The sequence below is a fragment of the Pundamilia nyererei genome, unplaced genomic scaffold (genome assembly GCF_000239375.1).
Source record: "Pundamilia nyererei isolate P.nyererei 1_Seehausen unplaced genomic scaffold, PunNye1.0 scaffold00134, whole genome shotgun sequence".
Taxonomy (NCBI): Eukaryota; Metazoa; Chordata; class Actinopteri; order Cichliformes; family Cichlidae; genus Pundamilia; species Pundamilia nyererei.
Window position 1 is genome coordinate 1,055,604 of NW_005187535.1, and position 19,051 is coordinate 1,074,654.

Below are 19,051 nucleotides of genomic sequence, written 5' to 3' on the forward strand. Positions count from 1 at the left end.
ATGATTGCCTCTGGTGCTGTTGGCCAACAAGGAGCCTGTGGAAACTATGGTACTGTTGGCCGAAGACAAAGGAAGAGGAGAGGGGGAGGCGACAAGAGAGGAGGGAAGTTAGAAGTGAAGAGCTGAGAGTAGGTGTAAGCTATAGCTGGTAAACAGAGAGTACTAGCTGATATGATGGCAAAGACAAAGGTAGTTATACTGATACTTCTTGTAGAAATGCCATGCAGGAGGAAAAGTGGAAGAGCACAGATAAATGGATGTAGTGAGGGAGGACATGCAGAGGATTGGTGTGACAGAGGAGGCTAAGAATAGGTGGAGATAGAGGCAGATGATCCACTATGGCAACCACTAAAGCAAGCAGCCAAGAAAAAAAATATAAGGAAAAATAAAAGTAGCTTATGGAGTCTGAGTTCTACTTTATGTTTTCATTTGTAATTGTAGACATGTAGGTCATCTCTATCCACTAGGGGGTACTGCAGTACCTTCAGCGCCACCACTTTCCAGCAAAAGGACTCAACACTGGCCAATTACACAATCTTATACCTGCGGATTTCTTCTCACGTTGAGATCCGGGAATCATTTCTCACTAATATCTTTCATTTTAATCATTCAATTTTAGCGTTAATCACTAAAATGCCTGGTAGTGCTTAGGTTTGCTGTACACCATGATTTTAATTATTTGCTCTGTAATTTAATATTTCTGTATACAAAAATCACCATTATTGTCATTATCATGATTATATTGTCACTTGGGTATAACAGATGCATGATTATGGGACACGGCATGAGATGAAGGTTTTACTCAAACAGTAGCTCCAAAGCAGAGCGTAAATCCCCTTAGTTTAGAGTTTCTGGACGATATTTTGCAGAGGTATGACAGGCCTGCAGTGTGCTCAACACATCCGACACGCCCAAATGGCTTTCCATCTGCTACAGCTGGATCTATTCTTAAAGGGGAGGGCAGCATATGGCAAAGTGTGAGTCCAGTCGGCCTTATAGGAAAGAGAAGGTTGTTTTATATATCGTTAGCTTCATAGCATAAGTGCCTAAGTCATTTTTTGGTCAAATTGCATGTGATATTTAAAAATATGCATGTGATATTTAAAAATATGCATGTGATATTTAGAAAATTAGTTTTTTCTTGTTTTCCGAAAACACAAAAAAATGACTTAGGCACTTATGCTATGAAGCTAACGATATATAGGTAGGATTCATTCTAGCTTAACCTGTCAGTAGCTCACGGTTAATTTTCTCTGTAACTGTGGTGCATAGCGGCTGCGAAGCAACGGCCTTTGGACAGCAGAGAGTTCCCCTTAAAGCAGTCAAGACCTGCCCTTTAATTCAGCCAGCTCTTCTGCCATGTACACACTGTCGGCATAATACAACAGCGGGACCCTCGGCTACTACATCCCCCAGTCTCCTTCTCCTGTCCGCCCTGGCTTCTAGGAGTTACTCGCCCCTGCCATGCACCGGGTCACCTCGCTACTGCTTACCTTGCTGTTCGTTCTCCTGCCGGGCCGGAGCTGGGGCTATTTCCCCGAGGAGCGCTGGAGCCCCGAGTCTCCGATCCTCGCTCCCCGGGTCGTTATCGCGCTGGTCTGTCGCAACTCGGCGCACTCTCTGCCGCTGTTCCTCGGAACCATCGAGCGCCTGAACTACCCGAAGGACCGCATTGCGCTGTGGTGAGTGTCATCAGTGTGTCGTGTCAACATATTAAAGGAACTAGCTGACTAAAGTACAACAAAATGGGATTCACTGTAAGATCTCAGTGGCGCACGAGAGACACGTCGAGCCCGGGTTTAAATTATAGAGGAAAACTCTGCGTGCGTTTGCGCGTGCGCTTGTGAGATTCGATCAGATGGGGGCGCTGTGTTCTAAAGCTGTGGGAACACATATGCAGCGTGGGCTTTATCTTTGTAAATGACACCAGTGATGAAATGAGTGCAACTGGGAGCAGCGTGGCTTCCCCTACTGTGTGGACCTGAGCTGGCAGAGCAGGGAGGGCGAACTCCGCCTGCAGAGTCAAGCCCAGGAAAAGTTCCATTCAGTCACGGAGCTTCTCTTACATAGTCCCGCTCTTTCCCCTCCCTCTTCCCCTTCCTCATCGTCGTCTCCCAAAGTCGTCTGGAAACAAAACTAGTATTTAAAACAATTTTGAATACATCTTTTACAATGCGACCAGACACAATAGACTGTGAATGTGAGCCCGTGTATTAAAACGCCCCCGCAGGACTTATCTTCTTTTACCTTAAGGCTGTTTTTTTTCTGTTGCTACCCAGCCCCCCTCCTTCTAGATTTTTCCTGTCTCCAGCTCTGCTAACTTCCTGTGATCCCCTGCTAGTATATCTGTTCTTGAAAATTGAGAGATTCTTTTAAATTTTTCATCAGCATTCACACCTGACAGGTTAGATTATATCCTAGTTGGCAATCCAGTGGTCTAATGAAGGAAAATGAGGGGCTAAACGCCTCTAGCAGAGTTGCGTTTAATGTGACAGCAGGAAGGGGAATTAAAACTAAACATCAGTCACTCCTGTGAAATGGCTGTTTGATCAGAGGATGCCGTGCTTCATTTAAATGCTGAATTGAAACTTTTTCCATCAGACCCAGAACGAGGGATTCAAGTGTCCGTGTGCCTCTTCAAACAAACCAACCTGGATGTTGAGCTTCTTTCCTTGTGTCTGAGCCAGATATTTGGGCCTGATTTTAACCATGCCCATGTGGCAGCCAGTTTTCAGCGGGCTCGCTTTGATATACAACATAGCTCATCTCTCCGTGGAAGAGCTGATATAAAAAGTTTTGAAATGCAGTGTGAAAGATATATTCTGAGCTGCTGGCTTGCCACCTGTCGATGTCTGCAGTTATCAACGTGACAGGTTAAGATGAAATACTTGGCAAACGGCCACACACACACACAACCACACACACACACACACTGGTGAGTGTGTGTGCTCTGCAGGGACATGCAGTGGGGATGTTATCATCAAGCCATAAATCATCTTCCTCCTCCTGCCTTTTTTTCCCTAGCTCTCTCATATCCGTTAGGCATGGCTGCAATCGCACATATTTATTTTTCACAAACCCTTTTTAATTCACTACCTCTGGCCATTCAGAACTTCACAGCTGTCAGAAATTTGTGTCCAACAGAGAGAAAAGAAGTAGACACATGCAGAGAGAGAGAGCGTGGGAGAAGAAGATAGATTGGTTAGCTGGTCACATGTAGGTGCTGAGATGACACTGCTGTGTTAAAAACGCCACAGACAGATGGGAAGGCTAACATCAGCAGCACGTTGACTGACGCTCATTACATGACAGGGTTGGAGTTAAATCCATTTCTGCCGTGTTACACATTCTTTCCCTCTTTCACGCTCCGTCTGTGTTTCTGTCTTTGTCTCTGCCCCTCCCTGACACACTTAGATTTGTTATGATAGCACAGAGAGCAGCTGAATGCCACCCTCCCCTTCTGTGGCTCTATTGTCTGCCTTTCTTTCCCCGTCCACACCTGATACTAGTGATGTGACACTTTGAACCTCAAATGACAGCAAGGCCATAAAAAGGATTATGAGAGCATTCAAGAAGTTCAGCAACTGAGCGTATGAAAATCAAAAGCTGATTTACATTTGCTTGTTATCTTCTTCAAGGTCACATCCTTTTGTAGCCCTGCACTGCTTCCAGCAGCGCTGGGAGTCTCATTTTGAGCACTAGTAGGAGTGTAGCTGTTAATTCACTGTGGAGCTTGAACTTGGATATAGAGAAAATGTCAACTTTGATGTCAAAGATTTTATCAGTCAGCATCATCGCTGGTGATGAGAGTTCTGTCTCTCGCTAAGACCCAAAAGTGTTCAGCAGAGGATCCTGCTGTTTCCAATCCCCCAAAATGTCCATTAGACGAGCAGCACAGCCAGGAGCATGTTTGTTTTCTTTAGGGTTAGTTTTTTTTGCACTGTGAATTTGTCCTCCAGGTTCAGACTATCAATGTCCTAAAATGTCTTAGGTTGCCATTAAACTGCACTCTTTAAATATCAACATATTCATTGCCAAGTTTTTCTTTGAACATTTCACTCATGTTCAGCTTAGTCTTTGTGTCATTTTCATTTTGTTTATTGAGCCACTTAACACTGACCCATTAATAAAACAGACACCCAACTCAAGTGTTGAACCAGCGTCGTGTCTAAACATAACAGACAATTTAGCAACTATTTCATTTAAATTTAGACATTTTGTTACTAGTAGCCTGTCACAAAAAACACGTCATTTCTTTAGTTGAATGTATGAAAAATAACATTTTTTTAATCAAGAAGGTCAAAACAGTGTCTTAAAGACATAACCTTAACAAATGTGAACAAATCCAGGAAAGACCTAACACAGGACCTGAGACACATCTGAAAATTAGTGGCAACAGGTGTTATTAACTGATGAATCCAAACTTGAAAAATTTAGTCAACAGACAGGTACAACAGTGACTGTCTACATCCATTTGTAAAACACGATTTAGTGCAGCATTTCACCCAGTGCTAGCGGACAGTTTCATTTTCAGTCTGACAGTGATCTTAAAAACACTGCCAGTGCAGTAAAAGCTTACTTAGATAAAAAACACACACAATAAAAAACTTTGAGTCATGGATTGGCCTCCCCAGAGTCCAAACCTCAAAGTTATTAATGCGGTGTGGGATCACTTTGATAGAGAATGGAATAAAAGGCAACACGTTTGGGGCATTCAAAGAAGATCAGAGTGTCCTTTAAGAAGCCTGAAGAAATATTTCTAAAGCCTACTTACAGAAATCACAAGGCAGTCACATAAAGGCAGTCAGGTACAGGACAGAATAAGCAGTAAAGGACCAAAGTGGAATGTGTGCAATAAAGGACCATTCTAATTATGCTGAAGACATGCAATCCAACCTTTTAACTTCGACTGTAACTGAAATCTGCATTGGTGAATGCATGTCAGGGATGAGAATGTGTAGAGTATCCCCGTGTCATCAGCTGAAAGAATGCCAGGCTGCAGCACTTGAAAAATGACCTTGCTTTATATTAACGTGTATTACTAATATTTATTATATACATTACTTATACATTAATTTTAGGTTCCAGCCTCTGAAGGTTTGTGACCATGGATAAAAAACCTTCAGAGGCTTATGCAATGACTTTGAGCTCACCACCCAAATATTCTCATACATCTTAGCTCTGTGGGCTGTTTCAGCATTTTTCAGCTTGTTTCGTTTCCTTCAGAGTTCTAGTTGCTTTGTTTCGCAAGACAAAGTTTGTGATTAACCAGTACACAGCACAGACAGTACGAAACACGTGGCCATTGTATCAGCCCACTGGTTGTTGACTCTGTATTTTGAAGTCTCAGTGTTGGTGTTTCAGCCACTTACATGTTGTTATTGTTATCTTGAAACTGTCATATGTGAATAAAAAGGTTGAATCCCAATTTAGCAGCTGAAGCTAGTTAGCGAGATGCATTAATAAACTGTAGGTGCAAAACACAGAAACAGGTATCAGCTAATTTAATGATGCTAAATCTTTCCTCACCAGGACTAGAACACCTAGTCCTTTATCTCTAGAATGAATGCTGAACTCGATCCAACTCTGTTGAATGGGGCTTTACCTTACAATAAAAAATTATTGTTGCCATATAAATAGATGATGGATAATTAAATCTAAAATGACTTGAATTTTAAGGCTGAAATATTTTCTACAGTTGATTGATATTTGAAATTTTCACCTAGTTATTAAATGGCTTTATTCCAGTCAAGACATGTTGATCTACTGATGCTCATTTCTGTATGATTTTGGAATATTAAAATGTTGAGTTTGTGCACCGGCAAGTGTTGCAAACTATTTGAACTTTATTACTTAATGCACAAAACATTTCCCACTTGATTTTTGGAAACAACTCACAATCCTGATTGGAAAACAACCGATAATCAATCTATAATCCTCTCTACCACCTCCATACTTCAGTGTATAAAACTGAACAGGATCATTCTTCTTCCAAAAGCAGAAGCTTTGTGTAACTATTTATGCAGAGACATTAGCTGACTGCAGTAAATGAGACAGAACAGAAGAGAAAACAACAGGGCTCCTGCTGAGAAAATGCTGTTTGAGTGGCAGAATAATAAATGCTGGCGAATATTAATAAATAAAAGTACATCATGTACAGGGATTACTGTGGTTGTTTGAAATGTAGTCAGTGACCCAATAAAACAGAATTTTATAGCGACACCGACCAAAAATAGTTTTCCTAGGATTCACAGCCTTGTCTTATTAATGCTAGGACTGGGACCAATGCTATTCCAGCATGTCTCTAATATGCTGTATATTGTAATAATAAATTTCACACATAATGATACATGTTCATCTCCCTTTAAGCCAAATTAAGTCTTAATACTTGTTGGTACCAGCAGAACTGTTCTTTACTCAGAGTTCGCTCTCTCCTGTCATCACTCCCACAGGGTGGCGACAGACCACAACATAGATAACACTACAGCCATCCTAAGAGAGTGGCTCATCAAGGTCCAGAGTTATTACCACTATGTGGAGTGGAGACCCGAAGATGAACCCAGGTACGTGCGTGCCCATGTGTGACAATGGGTCTCTGTGCGTGTTTGTGTGTGCGTGGTGTGCACATTACTTAATGCGTCTGTCTTTGCATGCCTCAGTGCCTTTGAAGATGAGGTGGGGCCCAAGCACTGGAATAATCTCCGTTATGAACATGTAATGAAGCTCCGTCAGGCAGCGCTGGACACTGCCCGTGAGATATGGGCAGACTATCTTCTGGTATGCTATCATCCACTCTGCAGCTCTACAACTATGTGCTCTCAGCTCGGTGAATAAGGCGATATCTGTGGAAATTACAATACGCTGATTCATGACACTCCACTCTCTTAACAGCCACTCATCCACATTATCTACAAATGCTTATATCTCTTCAGAGAACTCAGGTAAAAAATTCAAAATATGCAAATTTCAGGCTGACATTTTTACTAATGCTGTTGTGTCAAGTGTTAAATTCTTTATAGTTTTAAAACCCTAGTTCAGGGAAGAACAGTGCTTTTGCACTTGTAAACAACTACAGCTCCGTGTAGCTGGTAACTAAAGGCTGAATGGCACACTGCCAGAAATGAGCTTGTTTTGTTTTGTTTTTTTGCTGTTTTGTTAGAGCTGTTTCGATTCGACAATGCAAAAGGACACAAGAAGTTAGGTTTTCAGTGTATTATACAATTTTATTGTTTTAAACCATTATTATTTAGAACTCTTGCGTGCTAATACCTGTGTACAAGTAAACTTGTGGCCAGTTAGCCAGTACTTTGAGATAGGACTGTTTTACATCATTCCTTCATATATTAGGCAAACAGGTAGATATGCATTGATTTTTATTAATATTTGCGATGTAAGTAAGAAATAACAATTTAAAAGATTTTCCACTAATTCCTACCATATAGTTTTACATACAGTCATGTGAAAAAGAGAGTTTTCATAGGACTCTGTGCAAAGTTGCATAAACCACAAGAGTTTTGGAACAATAAGTGGAGATGTTTGACCATAATGCATAGGTTGTCTAAAACCAAACACAGCATCAGCACAAACACCTCATACCAACTGCCAAGCACGGTGGTGGTGGGATGATTATTACGGCTTTTTTTGCACTGAGTTGAATGCTATGGTAAAAATGGTAAATGGCCTGTATTTATATAGCGCTTTACTAGTCCCTAAGGACCCCAAAGCGCTTTACACAACCAGTCATCCACCCATTCACATTCACACACTGGTGATGGCAAGCTACATTATAGCTTGGCACCACCAGTAGGCAACGGGTGAAGTGTCTTGCCCAAGGACACAACGACGAGACTGTCCAAGCCAGGGTTCGAACCGGCAACCTTCCGATTACAAGGCGAACTCCCAACTCTTGAGCCACGATCACTATGCTAGAGGCTGTCTGACAGCTAAAGCTTGACCCAAATTGCGTCTTGTTACATGACAGTAATGCAAAGCGCAGCAGCAAATCTATTACAAAACGAAAAGTGGTTGAAAAAGCCCAGACCTCAACCTAATTGAAATGCTGTGGCACGACCTTAAGCAAGGCGTGAATAAACAAATGTCCTCGAACCTGAAGCAACGTTGCAAAGAAGAGTGGGCCAGAATTTCTTTAAACAGAAAAACAATTACTCCAAGGCTGCTAAAGATGGTTCTGCAAGCTGTTGAATGAATCATGGGATGTACTGCATAGAGTCCTGAGAAAACTTTCTTTTTAAACTAACTACATTTATGCTACATTTCTAGCACAAGTTCCTGTGACTTATTGGGACAAACACTGGCCAAGGCCAAGGCACATACGGTTGGCAAATTATAGGAAAACGCTGAATGCTCTGTGGGGGTCTGGTGGTTCTGTTAAGCTGTGGTGTATATTCCTGCTCGCATGGATTGGGTCCAGCTGTCACAATAGAGGAAAGTGAAAATGGTAATCGGTACAAAGTTGCACAGTAATCACCTTTATCTTGTTAATAAACACTTGGTCTCTCTCATAGCAAAAATACCCCCATTCACAAAGCACAAGGAGCCGTTGAATAGCTTGATGAGTATGAAAATGATGTGAACCATATGCACACAGTAATTAGAAGATTTTAGACCCATATGTTCAACAGCACTCTTTGCTACCATCATCCGAAGACCAAACGAGGGAATATCCTTCAGAGGAATTACACTTTGTCCCTTCAGTAGAATTTTAGAGACTTGGAAAATCAATGCCTAATGTAAGTGTACTGAAGGTGCGTGTGCAAAAAGCCAATATCAGAGGATACATTTTATGCTGAAGACATACACACACACATAGTTGTCTGGGAGCACTTGTTGGAGCGCATCTGTTGTCGTTGTTGAGATGTAATGAGGCAAAGACTTTGGCACTGAACAAAAAACAGAAAACAACAAAAAATGTTCCCTGAAAATCAATTCAGAACAGAAACTCAGTAAAAATGAGCCTACAGCAAATACTAGTGCAGTCTGTTTGTGAGGGTTTTATAAAAAATTACGTGCTTTGAGGTGAAAAGGTCTAAGAAGGAGCGGCCTATGCTGACAGTGTCTAATGATCAAGCCATGTTGCCGTGGCTCAGTCAATTATTGTGAAGCAATGGCTGACATTTTGGGTGCTTACATGTGTACCTTTGTGTGCGATAGTCAATACTGTGCCCTTCTCGTCTGTCCGCAGGTGGCCGACTGTGACAATCTGCTCACCAATCAGGATGTGTTGTGGAAGCTGATGAGGGAAAACAAGACCATTGTAGCTCCCATGTTGGAGTCCAGAGCTGCATACTCCAACTTCTGGTGCGGCATGACCTCACAGGTACTGCAGATTTCTTTTGAGCTGCTATCCATTTACACCCCATTTAAATTTTGGCTATGTGGTATCTCACATCCTATGCATTCTGTTAGCAGTTTGGATGTGTGAATAACGTATTAATTTGTGACAACCAGATGGCAAAGAACAGTCTAAAATGCAATAAGCACAATAGCACAATAAGAGTATTTAGAAAATGCTATTATCCACCGACTCGAAATGATAAACCGCAAGATGGTGCATCTCTTGGATGTTTTTTTTTCCTTTTTCTGTGCATCGTTAAATTTATAACACTTAATTAAGTTTCTGCTAGCTTCAGGTTTTAATCACAGCGACACAAAGAAAAGAGACTGCAAAGATTATTCATCATCGGTTGTCTTCAGATCTTTAAAGCCTTAAATTGATGCAAAATTAAGATCTTAACTTTTTGAGAAATTGCTGCTACGTCTCTAAATCCATTTTTCAAATGTCTTCAGATGATAGATAAGATTTATGTGTCATTTTCTTATGTTTGGGAGGATGGAAAACCTAAGCCAGGGGGTCAGTTGCTTGAAAGGAAATAGTGTTTTATACTTTTCTTCTAATTTTCCGCTTAGTTTTTGTCCAACAAATTCTTTGCTTTTTAAAAAATGAATGCTGTACTTCCAGAATGTGTTTTTTAAGCCTTTTTGTAAATGCAAGAGCTTAAATTTAATCAAAGTGGCCTTAAAAAGCTATTAGATTTAGCGTCCTTCAATCTGAATATTCCTTGTTATCAAGGTTAGTCTCTTTATAACGTGTCTTAAAAACCTCTTTTTATATCCTGGATGAATAATGAAATCCACTATTTAGTTTGTTGGCTACTGATAGTCTGTAAAATTTTAATATTTCTGCTGTGGAAAAGAAAAACACATTTCCTGCCGTCCTCCAAACACTGAAAAATAATCTAGGAGAACATTTACAGAGTGGTTTTTTTTTTGTGCTTCAGGAAATTATATTTGTACAATACCTAACTTTAGAAACACTGTAAATTAACCAATTTGAAGGTGTGGTAGAGTCTTTATTATTACCAGTGTAGTGAATGGAGTGTGTTTGATGTGTAGGTGCTATATACTCTTTGTTAGGTACACCTGCAGCAGCTCGCTGGATAAAAATGCTTGTTGATGTCAAAGCTCAGAGGAGGATGGTCAGACTGCTTTAAGCTGATAGGAACGGACTCAAATAACAACCCGTTACAAAGAAACCAAAGTTTGCAGAAGAACATATTTGAACATACATCATGTTGAACTTTGAAGCTGTTGAAAGTGATGCTGCTGTCAGATAAGAACAGGAAACCGAGGCTACAATTTGCGCTGCGTCACCAAAAGTGGACAGTAGGTGACTGGAAAAGTGTTGGTCTGATGAGTCTTGATTCCTGCTGCGTAGTGTGGATTGTGGGGTCAGAATTGGAAAAATACAACGTTAAAGCGTGGATCCATCTTGCCTTGTGTCGACTCTTCCGGGTGGTAACACTTTGGACCCATTTCCATGTTCATCCCTTTTTACCAGGGGTCTCAAACTCCAGTCCTCGAGGGCTGGTTTCCTGAAACTTTTCCATGTGTCCCTGTTGCAACACACCTGAATACAATTTATAGGTCATTAGTAAGACTATAGAACTTGACTGCATGCTGAGGTGGTATTTCAGCCATGAGTGAATGAACATCGTGCAATAAAATTACTTTTAGAAGTACATTTTTTCAAACACTTACATTTACTGAAATTTAAGGGTTAAGGGTTGCCACTTCAGCATGCAATCAAGTTCTATACTCTTGCTAATGACCTTCTAATTTTATTCAAGCGTGTTGCAACAGGGACAGCTTGAGGACACCGGCCCTCGAGGATTGGAGTTTGAGACCCCTGCTTTATATCCACAGTGGTCCATGAGCTCCAAATGAGCTCCACAGTCATCAGATCTCAATCATCTTTGGGAACAAGAGATTTGTGCCAATGTGTGATGCTATTGTGTCAACATAGATCGGAGTCTTAGAGGAATGTTTCCCGCTCTGTGTTGAATTTATGCCATGGACAATTAAGGTGGCTGTGGAGGCAAAAGGGGGCCCAATCCTGCCCTAGCAAGGTGTACCTAACAAAGTGGCTGTCGACTGTATATGCCGTGGAATTCCTTAGGAAATTAAAAGTTTTGCTTTGTCTGGTGAAGTAATATTACCATATATAATATTTAACATAACATGCTGGTACACAGACAGCATAAACAGTCATTTTTTTAATTTGTTCTTTCGCCACTTGCTACCACTTGCTTCACCAGACGCCACTGCTGTCTCTGTTTATTCAAATGAGTAAATATATACCTCTATTTATTTATTTATTTATTTATTTATTTATTACCCAAAGTAAATTGTTTTGAATTGAATTGAAACATGTTTCCCTGAGTATGCAGACACTGCTGCCATGATTTTGACAGCATATCTGATTCATCACACAAGCTGTCAGTGATCTATTCCTGTCTTGGCAGGACGCCTTTCAGAACTCATCTTTGTTTCTTTTCAGATCAGAATAGACATGAGGACGCTGACTGTCCTCTAGACAAAATAAACCATCTTCAGCCAACAGTCTGATTCCTCTAAAGAACATTTCCTTCAGTACAGTTAATAGGCCTGTTGCCAGAAGGCAATCAGTCAATGTCTTTTCCATGTCAGCGCAACCCAGAATTTCAAGATTTGCTCTTAGAAAATGTATTTTGTCATAAATTTAAAAAATATGTCAATATTTCAACCTCCTACGAAGTGCTACAGGCATTCAGAAACTTCAAATCCCAGTCCTTCAGTTCAGGTTCTTGCTCACCTTATAAATTGGACACAGCTGAGAGCTGTTTGTAACTATAGCACACAGTGTTTCTGCACTTCCTGCAGGGTTACTACAGGCGCACACCAGCTTATATGCCCATCCGCAGGCAGGAGCGTCGTGGCTGTTTTCCTGTACCAATGGTCCACTCTACCTACTTGATGGACCTTAGAAAAGAGGCCTCCCGTCAGCTGGCCTTTTATCCACCACACCCAGAATACAGTTGGGCCCTGGATGATGTCATTGTCTTTGCCTATTCAGCGCGCATGGCAGGTGAGTTAAAGGCAATAGAGCTGGAGTTTTTATGTGGTAAGTCCATTAAAGTTCTCAAAAAAGAAAGTGTAAGCTTGTTTTTCATCTCTTGCCTACAGATGTGCAGATGTATATATGCAACAAGGAGACTTATGGGCATTTCCCGGTGCCAATGCGTTCTCATGCTACCTTGCAGGATGAGGCAGAGAGCTTTTTGCATACTCACCTTGAAGTCATGGGTGAGTCAAAAGATCAAAGCGCTCAGAAATGCAGAAGTGATTTGTTTGTGTTTACTCGTTGGGTGCAAGTTTTCTTGTGATTAAGGCAAATAAAGTTGTTTATGTCTCAGAAGTCTTTAAGCTAGTTATAGTCAAACAGATTGAGCTGTTGGTACTCAAGACATCTTTCACTTGCCTCGTCTGGTCTCTAGCATTGAGTTGCATTTAAAAAATTTTCCATCAAAACCAAATCCTCACGCCAGCCAACTGTCGTCTTTTGCTGTTCCCTCAGTAACAAAATAAATGCACTGAGTTAGAGCGGTGTGACCTTCTACCAAAGCAGTGCCATATGCTGTATAACTCATGACAAATGAGCACGGTAGGCATGATGATATGGTCATCTCAGACACGCAGCTCAGAGTACAGTACCATCTGTTTGTGAGGGGTAGCCAAACAGGAAAGTTTAAAGGGAAGGATGGCTGTAAGGGAGAAGAGCTAAGAGGCATGTTTCAGAAAGAGAATGAAAGCACAGTATACGCTAGATATGAATTATTCTTAACTCATGAAAAGCTACTCCAGTGTGATCTCAGAGTAAAAATATAGAGTTGAGAATGAATAAAATATGTAAGTATCACTTTTTAGAAAAAGAAAGACAAACCACACAACAAATACTAATACAAGATAATAATAACCTGATTATAACACGGTTTTAATACTTACCAGTATCTTGCAAAATACTACATCAAAGGAAATCAAAGGAAAACATAAACTGTAGGTTTTTTCCAGCGTTCATAGGGGAATCCCTCACAACTATCTTGTGGACCCCTGCTGTTCCCTAAACCACATTATGGGAACTCCTGTTCTAACACATTACTCATTCTCTTTTTTCCCTCCCCTCCTTTTTTCTTTGACAGTAAAAAATCCACCATTGGAGCCCTCCAGCTTCCTGTCTCTTCCTCCCAAGCAGCCTAACAAGATAGGCTTTGATGAGGTATACATGCACACACTCATTCACTCTCTCACACACATAAATACGTGCACAGTAATCTAGACGTGTGTGTTTTGCATCTGCGTGCACCCAGGTGTTTATGATAAATCTGGTGCGGAGAGCTGACCGTCGTGAGCGAATGCTGAAAACTCTGTACGAGCAGGAGATCAGCTGTAAGGTTGTTGCTGCTGTGGATGGCAAGTACGTTTCTCATTTTCTTCCTCCCCCACCGCTTGTGTCTTCCTGATTTGTGCCTCTGCAACATGCAGTGTAAATTGATGTAGTGAGCCCGGGCTGAGACAAACAACCAGGTGAAAAGCAGCTGGTCGCTTGCTCTTATTTCTAGATTCCCTGAGCCACATACTTTTTGCTTATTTATGTCTCTAACCTTCGCGTGGGCTGTCCAAAAGTTAGGCTGTTATTCAGTTATTCGTAATTGATTTGTTTCTGCAGTCAGTCCTGATACCTGTATGGCTTACGAATATATTTGTGTTGTACATGTTTATTCACTGTTTCATTTGAGTATCGATTCCATATTAAATCTCAATGTCCATCTCTTTCTCTCAGAGCTCTGAACAAGTCTGATATAGAGTCTATGGGGCTTAAGATGCTGCCAGGATACAAAGACCCTTATCACGGTCGACCTCTAACCAAGGGTGAACTGGGTTGTTTCTTGTCTCATTACAACATCTGGAAGGAGGTGAGACTCTTGAGCTGTCCTAAGGCAATTATGTCTACCTGCACATCTTAGATAAGGTTTATTGTTAAAAACACAATAATTGAGATTGCGTGAGGAAAGGTGGCTTGAGCGGCAAATAAACTTGTCTTCTATATGTTTCAATGAGAGCGCTGCTTTTTTTTGGACAAATTTGTACATCTTATTATTATTATTTTCATGATGAAAATATACTTGCTGTAATAAAAAGTGCAAGGAAAGAGAGAGGAATTACAAGCGAGGGTTAGGGTTAGGGGCAAAAACCCGGCATGCATCTACTCAAGGGCGTTGCAGTGCATGTAATCTCTATGAACTGCTATCTGCATGTGATTATGTAGGATGTATAAGCAAAGAAAAGGAGACTGGTAGCTTTCTCCAATTACAGTTCTCTTGTTGTCCAGCCTCTGTTTACCAATCATGTTTGAATAGACTTTGATTGCATGCATTTAAACAGTCCACATGAAGAGCAATTAAGGGACTGTATTCACCAAAATGCAGTTGCAAAACCAGTGACTTATTGCATTTTCATGAGCCTTTTTCATTGTATCTGTATTTGCAAACAATAACCGGGAAGTCAAAAAGCGGATATCCACTATCTGGATATCCTGGCTACACTGGAGGCCATCAAAAATAGTTAGGTTACAATTTGGGAACCAATGTCGTGTGTGCCCAGTCTACATGGTCAACTGGTAGTTTTCATAAAGAATCTTTATAAAAGACTTCATAGTTTAGCTGCACTGTTTGTCAGGAAAAAGCTCAGTCAGTATAGTAATTAAACCAGCCGTATTCAGCCTCTCCTGTTATTTTGGGAGAATGAACAAACACACAGGCTTTTATGTGTAATTATAGAAAATTAGCCATTTGTAATCATTTTGTACGAAGGACCCATAAAGGTCAAAAAGGATTTAACAAACGTTACACTAAATCCACCTAAGTACATGATGGATTTTATGCACAGGCTCACCAATATATTGGCAGCACTGTAATGCTCCATATCCATATGTCTTCGTTCAGATAGTAGACCGAGGTCTCCAGACTTCTCTGGTCATCGAGGACGACCTCCGCTTTGAAGTATTCTTCAAACGTCGCCTTCAGGCACTGCTGCAGGAAGTGACATCACACAAGCTGGACTGGGATCTCATGTGAGTGATGCTTCAGTGAACTGAGGAAATACACAGTGTAGTAAACAGAGAGGATTATCATCTCCATCATCCTCTTACAGTGAAATCCAACCATCTGTCACACGATATCTCAGACGCCACCAGTTAGATGCTGAGAACACTTGTGGGAATAATCCAGTGCAGCATCCCACTCCTGAGCACCATCCTACGGCATTTTCATTGAAACTATCCGAAATAAGAGCTGTTCGGGAGACTCATCTAGACATGACCTTCAAATATTGCAGCAAAGTCTGCTTGAGCTGAGCTGCAACTATATTTAGTATTTCTAAAAGCCCGATTGTATATTTTTGTAGTCGTATTTTTTTTCTTATGAATTCAACAGCTGAGGAGGAATTGATTGAATTTTCTTGCTGCTGGGTTCTTTGTCATAGTGGCAGCAGAGACTCATTGATATCTCATTAAGAGTTTCCGCTATGCGAGTGTGAAAAAATGTTGTTAAAACACAAACATTTATTCCAATCACATTATTAAGTGGAAATTATCAATCGAACTCCAATATTGCTATGTGGAGTTATTTTTAAGCTATAATTGCACAAACGTTGTAATTGATGCATTTGCTACTGTCTGGCAAGAGAAAGGGATGTGGGTCCCATTCTGCCTACTTACTTGTGTCCATTTGCAATTTCACCGTGGATATCCAGTATCAGCTAACCAGTGCACATCTTCACTAGGTTTGGGCGACTGGACGAATATATCGACTATCGACGATAGGCTGAGCCCATAGGTGATCGTTTTTTTAAGGGCGATTTATTTATTTATTTGCCCATGAGTAAGTTTGCTAATAATGATGGAGCTAATAGAAGCAGTCAACAGAAAAAATAATAATAGCGCTGTTTTAACAGCACCCTCTTTCATCTGCGAGCAAATGCACCCTCCTCAGAATACGCCCAAATGCTTGTTGATGGAGCTGCAGAAGCTGGTGATAGCCTAGGATGGTGGACACGTACATGCTCATGCAAGTTAGTCGTGTTTGAGTACTTTGCTCGCACTATACGTCTGCACAAGCGGCACACCGCTTTGGTTAGATCCTTAGGTTTACCTCTTTCATCCCAAATGGGCAACTTTATATTTTATTTTAGTGTTGTCAGCATTAACGCACCGTCATCACAACTATCGCGATTAAGAATGAACCCATCTGGAGTCAAAATCCCTGAAATGTCTCTGTCAATGCATTTCGGGCAGTTTGTCCAAAGTTTGTTCATTCTGCGCTCTAGATGGGTTGAGCAAATTAAAAATTTTAATCGTGATGACCGCGTTAACGCTGTCATCCCTTATTTTTTGGGCAAATTAGTTCGTCCATGTTTGGACTTCTTCTGTGTTGTAAACACGTGCATGACTACATTGCTTCGCCCACCAAAAAGTCTGCACATGCGCACATGTATCGTCCATCGCCGATTATTGGACTGACAATTGTCGGTTGGAAAATTTTTACATATTGCCCAACCCTAATCTTCACTGTTGATGAGAGTTTCCCAGCAAGTGTCCAAGCCCCAAGAAGGCGCATCAGGGCAGGAGTAGTTCTCAAGGTTTTGCGTTGTGTACTTTTCCTCCACAGTTAGACCATCACTGCAGAAATTTACATTAATGTTCTGAAGCATCACAGAGGGAAGTGTGCCTGCTCACAGTGGGTTTTAAAACAAATTGAAACAATATTCATCTGTGTGCTGATTCTTAGTTGCTAATTAAAATATAAGTTCACTTAGTTAATTCAAGAGGATAAAACTAAAAGGGTCATATTCAAATCTGATGCCTACCATCTCTTCCATCTGGATTCAGCATAGTTGTTAAGACAGTAGAGTAGATTTACTGTTATTAGCTGTCATTTCAAATCTGTGATCTGTGCCTCTTATATGTGAACAACTCTTGCAGTTATATTGGGCGGAAACGAATGCAGGTGGACCATCCAGAGAAGTCGTTACCAAACATCCACAATCTGGTGGAGGCCGACTATTCCTACTGGACTCTTGGCTACATGTTGTCGTTACAAGGAGCCAAGAAGCTCCTCGGTGCAGATCCTCTAAGGAAGATGCTGCCTGTTGACGAGTTCCTTCCTGTCATGTACAACAAACATCCAGTGTAAGTATAACCCATCTGCTCTCCACGTGTTCTCTTTGTTCCTGTTATCTGCCTCCTCTTTGTGATTCCTCTTCTGTGGCGCTCTTGTAAATCTAATCACATCCCCGCTTGTCTCGCTCATCAGATCAGAGTACATGGACCACTTTGAGCGTCGGGACCTGCGTGCATTTTCTGCTGAGCCGCTTCTGGTGTATCCGACCCATTACACAGGAGACCCGGGCTACATCAGTGACACGGAAACATCAGTAGTCTGGGACAACGAGTCAGTCAGGACCGACTGGGACCGAGCCAAGTCCAGGAAAACTCAGGAGCAAGAAGAGCTGAGTTTCGAAGCCCAAAACTCTGACGTATTGCAATCTGAACTGGAGAACTGGAGCGCACGGGACGAGCTGTGATGAAGGAGGGAAGATTTGAGGAGGAGTTAGAGAGAAAGAACTCTGGCATTCAGAGATAAGACTGAGGGAAATAGAGCAAAGCTGTGATAGTGGGAGGAAATAGAAAATATGGAGGGAATCTAACAAAGTGGTGGAATAAAGGAGTCACAGTGGAACAGATGGACAATGGGCTGATGAGGAACAAATTATTTTTCTCTCTTCACTATTGAATCTTTCTCTTGAGAGAGGAGGTTAGATGTAGAGTTAACTCTTGAACAGTCAGCTGTCAGCTTTTGTTTTATTTATTACATCCCATAGACGTCCCTTGTCCACCGCTGGTCTCTTAATAGTTTTTAACATGAGAATTTCACATGCAGTTTTGCATGTCTCCAAAAGACACTCCAGTAATGTTTCAACTGTCCAGAGCAATTTCACCAATACTTTCCCTAAATCACACATTAAAGCTGCAGTATGTTCTGAGTTAAAATGTGACCTCCTAAAGAACAACAAGGTTATATTACGTTTCTTCTTCTACTGTCTAAAATTCTCTCTCTGGAGAAAACAATCACCAAAACATTTCCCAACATGGTTCCCAGCATGTTTGGCCACTTATTAGGGCTGCACGATTAATCGTTAGAAAATCGCGATCTCAATCCATACTTATGTGCGATCTCATTTCCAAATGACAACGATTTTTAAAAACAAACAAACAAAAAAAAAACACGACGACAATTGTACCGCATTTTGATCCGGGACGTAATCTGCATGAAAACAAGCGCTCACTCTTCCTGCTCAACAAATGACAAGGGCGGAGCCTTATACCACGTGATACAGAAGCTGTGCCGTGTGATGCTAAAATTAGCAGGGAAAAAACAACGGAGAGCACGTCAGGGATGACGAGAAAGTGACAGGAGAAAATCCGTCCTGGTCAACCACCCAAACATCAATAACGGGAACCTTATACAGCGTTTCCCTATACCCGTCGAACTCCCGCAGGCACAAAGAAATTACGGAGGCTATCACTTATCACCTGACCAAAGATATGGCTCCCATCAACACTGTGCAAAACGAGGGATTTAGGAAAATGATCAACACC

The 19,051-nt window shown here is 41.2% G+C and overlaps 1 protein-coding gene across 1 annotated transcript; it reads left to right on the forward strand.

Annotated features, from left to right (window-relative positions):
* The first annotated feature begins 1,210 nt into the window (after positions 1 to 1,210).
* LOC102206608 (procollagen galactosyltransferase 1) lies at positions 1,211 to 18,617 on the forward strand. Its single transcript, XM_013913478.1, has 12 exons — positions 1,211 to 1,682; positions 6,453 to 6,563; positions 6,660 to 6,777; positions 9,203 to 9,337; positions 12,220 to 12,424; positions 12,523 to 12,642; positions 13,536 to 13,612; positions 13,704 to 13,810; positions 14,177 to 14,309; positions 15,339 to 15,466; positions 17,375 to 17,581; positions 17,706 to 18,617. Exons 1-12 carry the CDS (start codon positions 1,465 to 1,467, stop codon positions 17,974 to 17,976), a joined length of 1,830 nt encoding a protein of 609 aa, XP_013768932.1. The 5' UTR covers positions 1,211 to 1,464; the 3' UTR covers positions 17,977 to 18,617.
* Positions 18,618 to 19,051: the final 434 nt, after the last annotated feature.

Excerpts from the sequence above, each read along its gene's own strand:
- LOC102206608 (XM_013913478.1), top strand. The coding sequence starts at position 1,465 with ATGCACCGGGTCACCTCGCTACTGCTTACCTTGCTGTTCGTTCTCCTG. Across the intron at positions 9,338-12,219 it reads GGTGCGGCATGACCTCACAG|GGTTACTACAGGCGCACACC; the intron begins GTACTGCAGATT and ends CACTTCCTGCAG. Across the intron at positions 13,613-13,703 it reads ACAAGATAGGCTTTGATGAG|GTGTTTATGATAAATCTGGT; the intron begins GTATACATGCAC and ends GCGTGCACCCAG.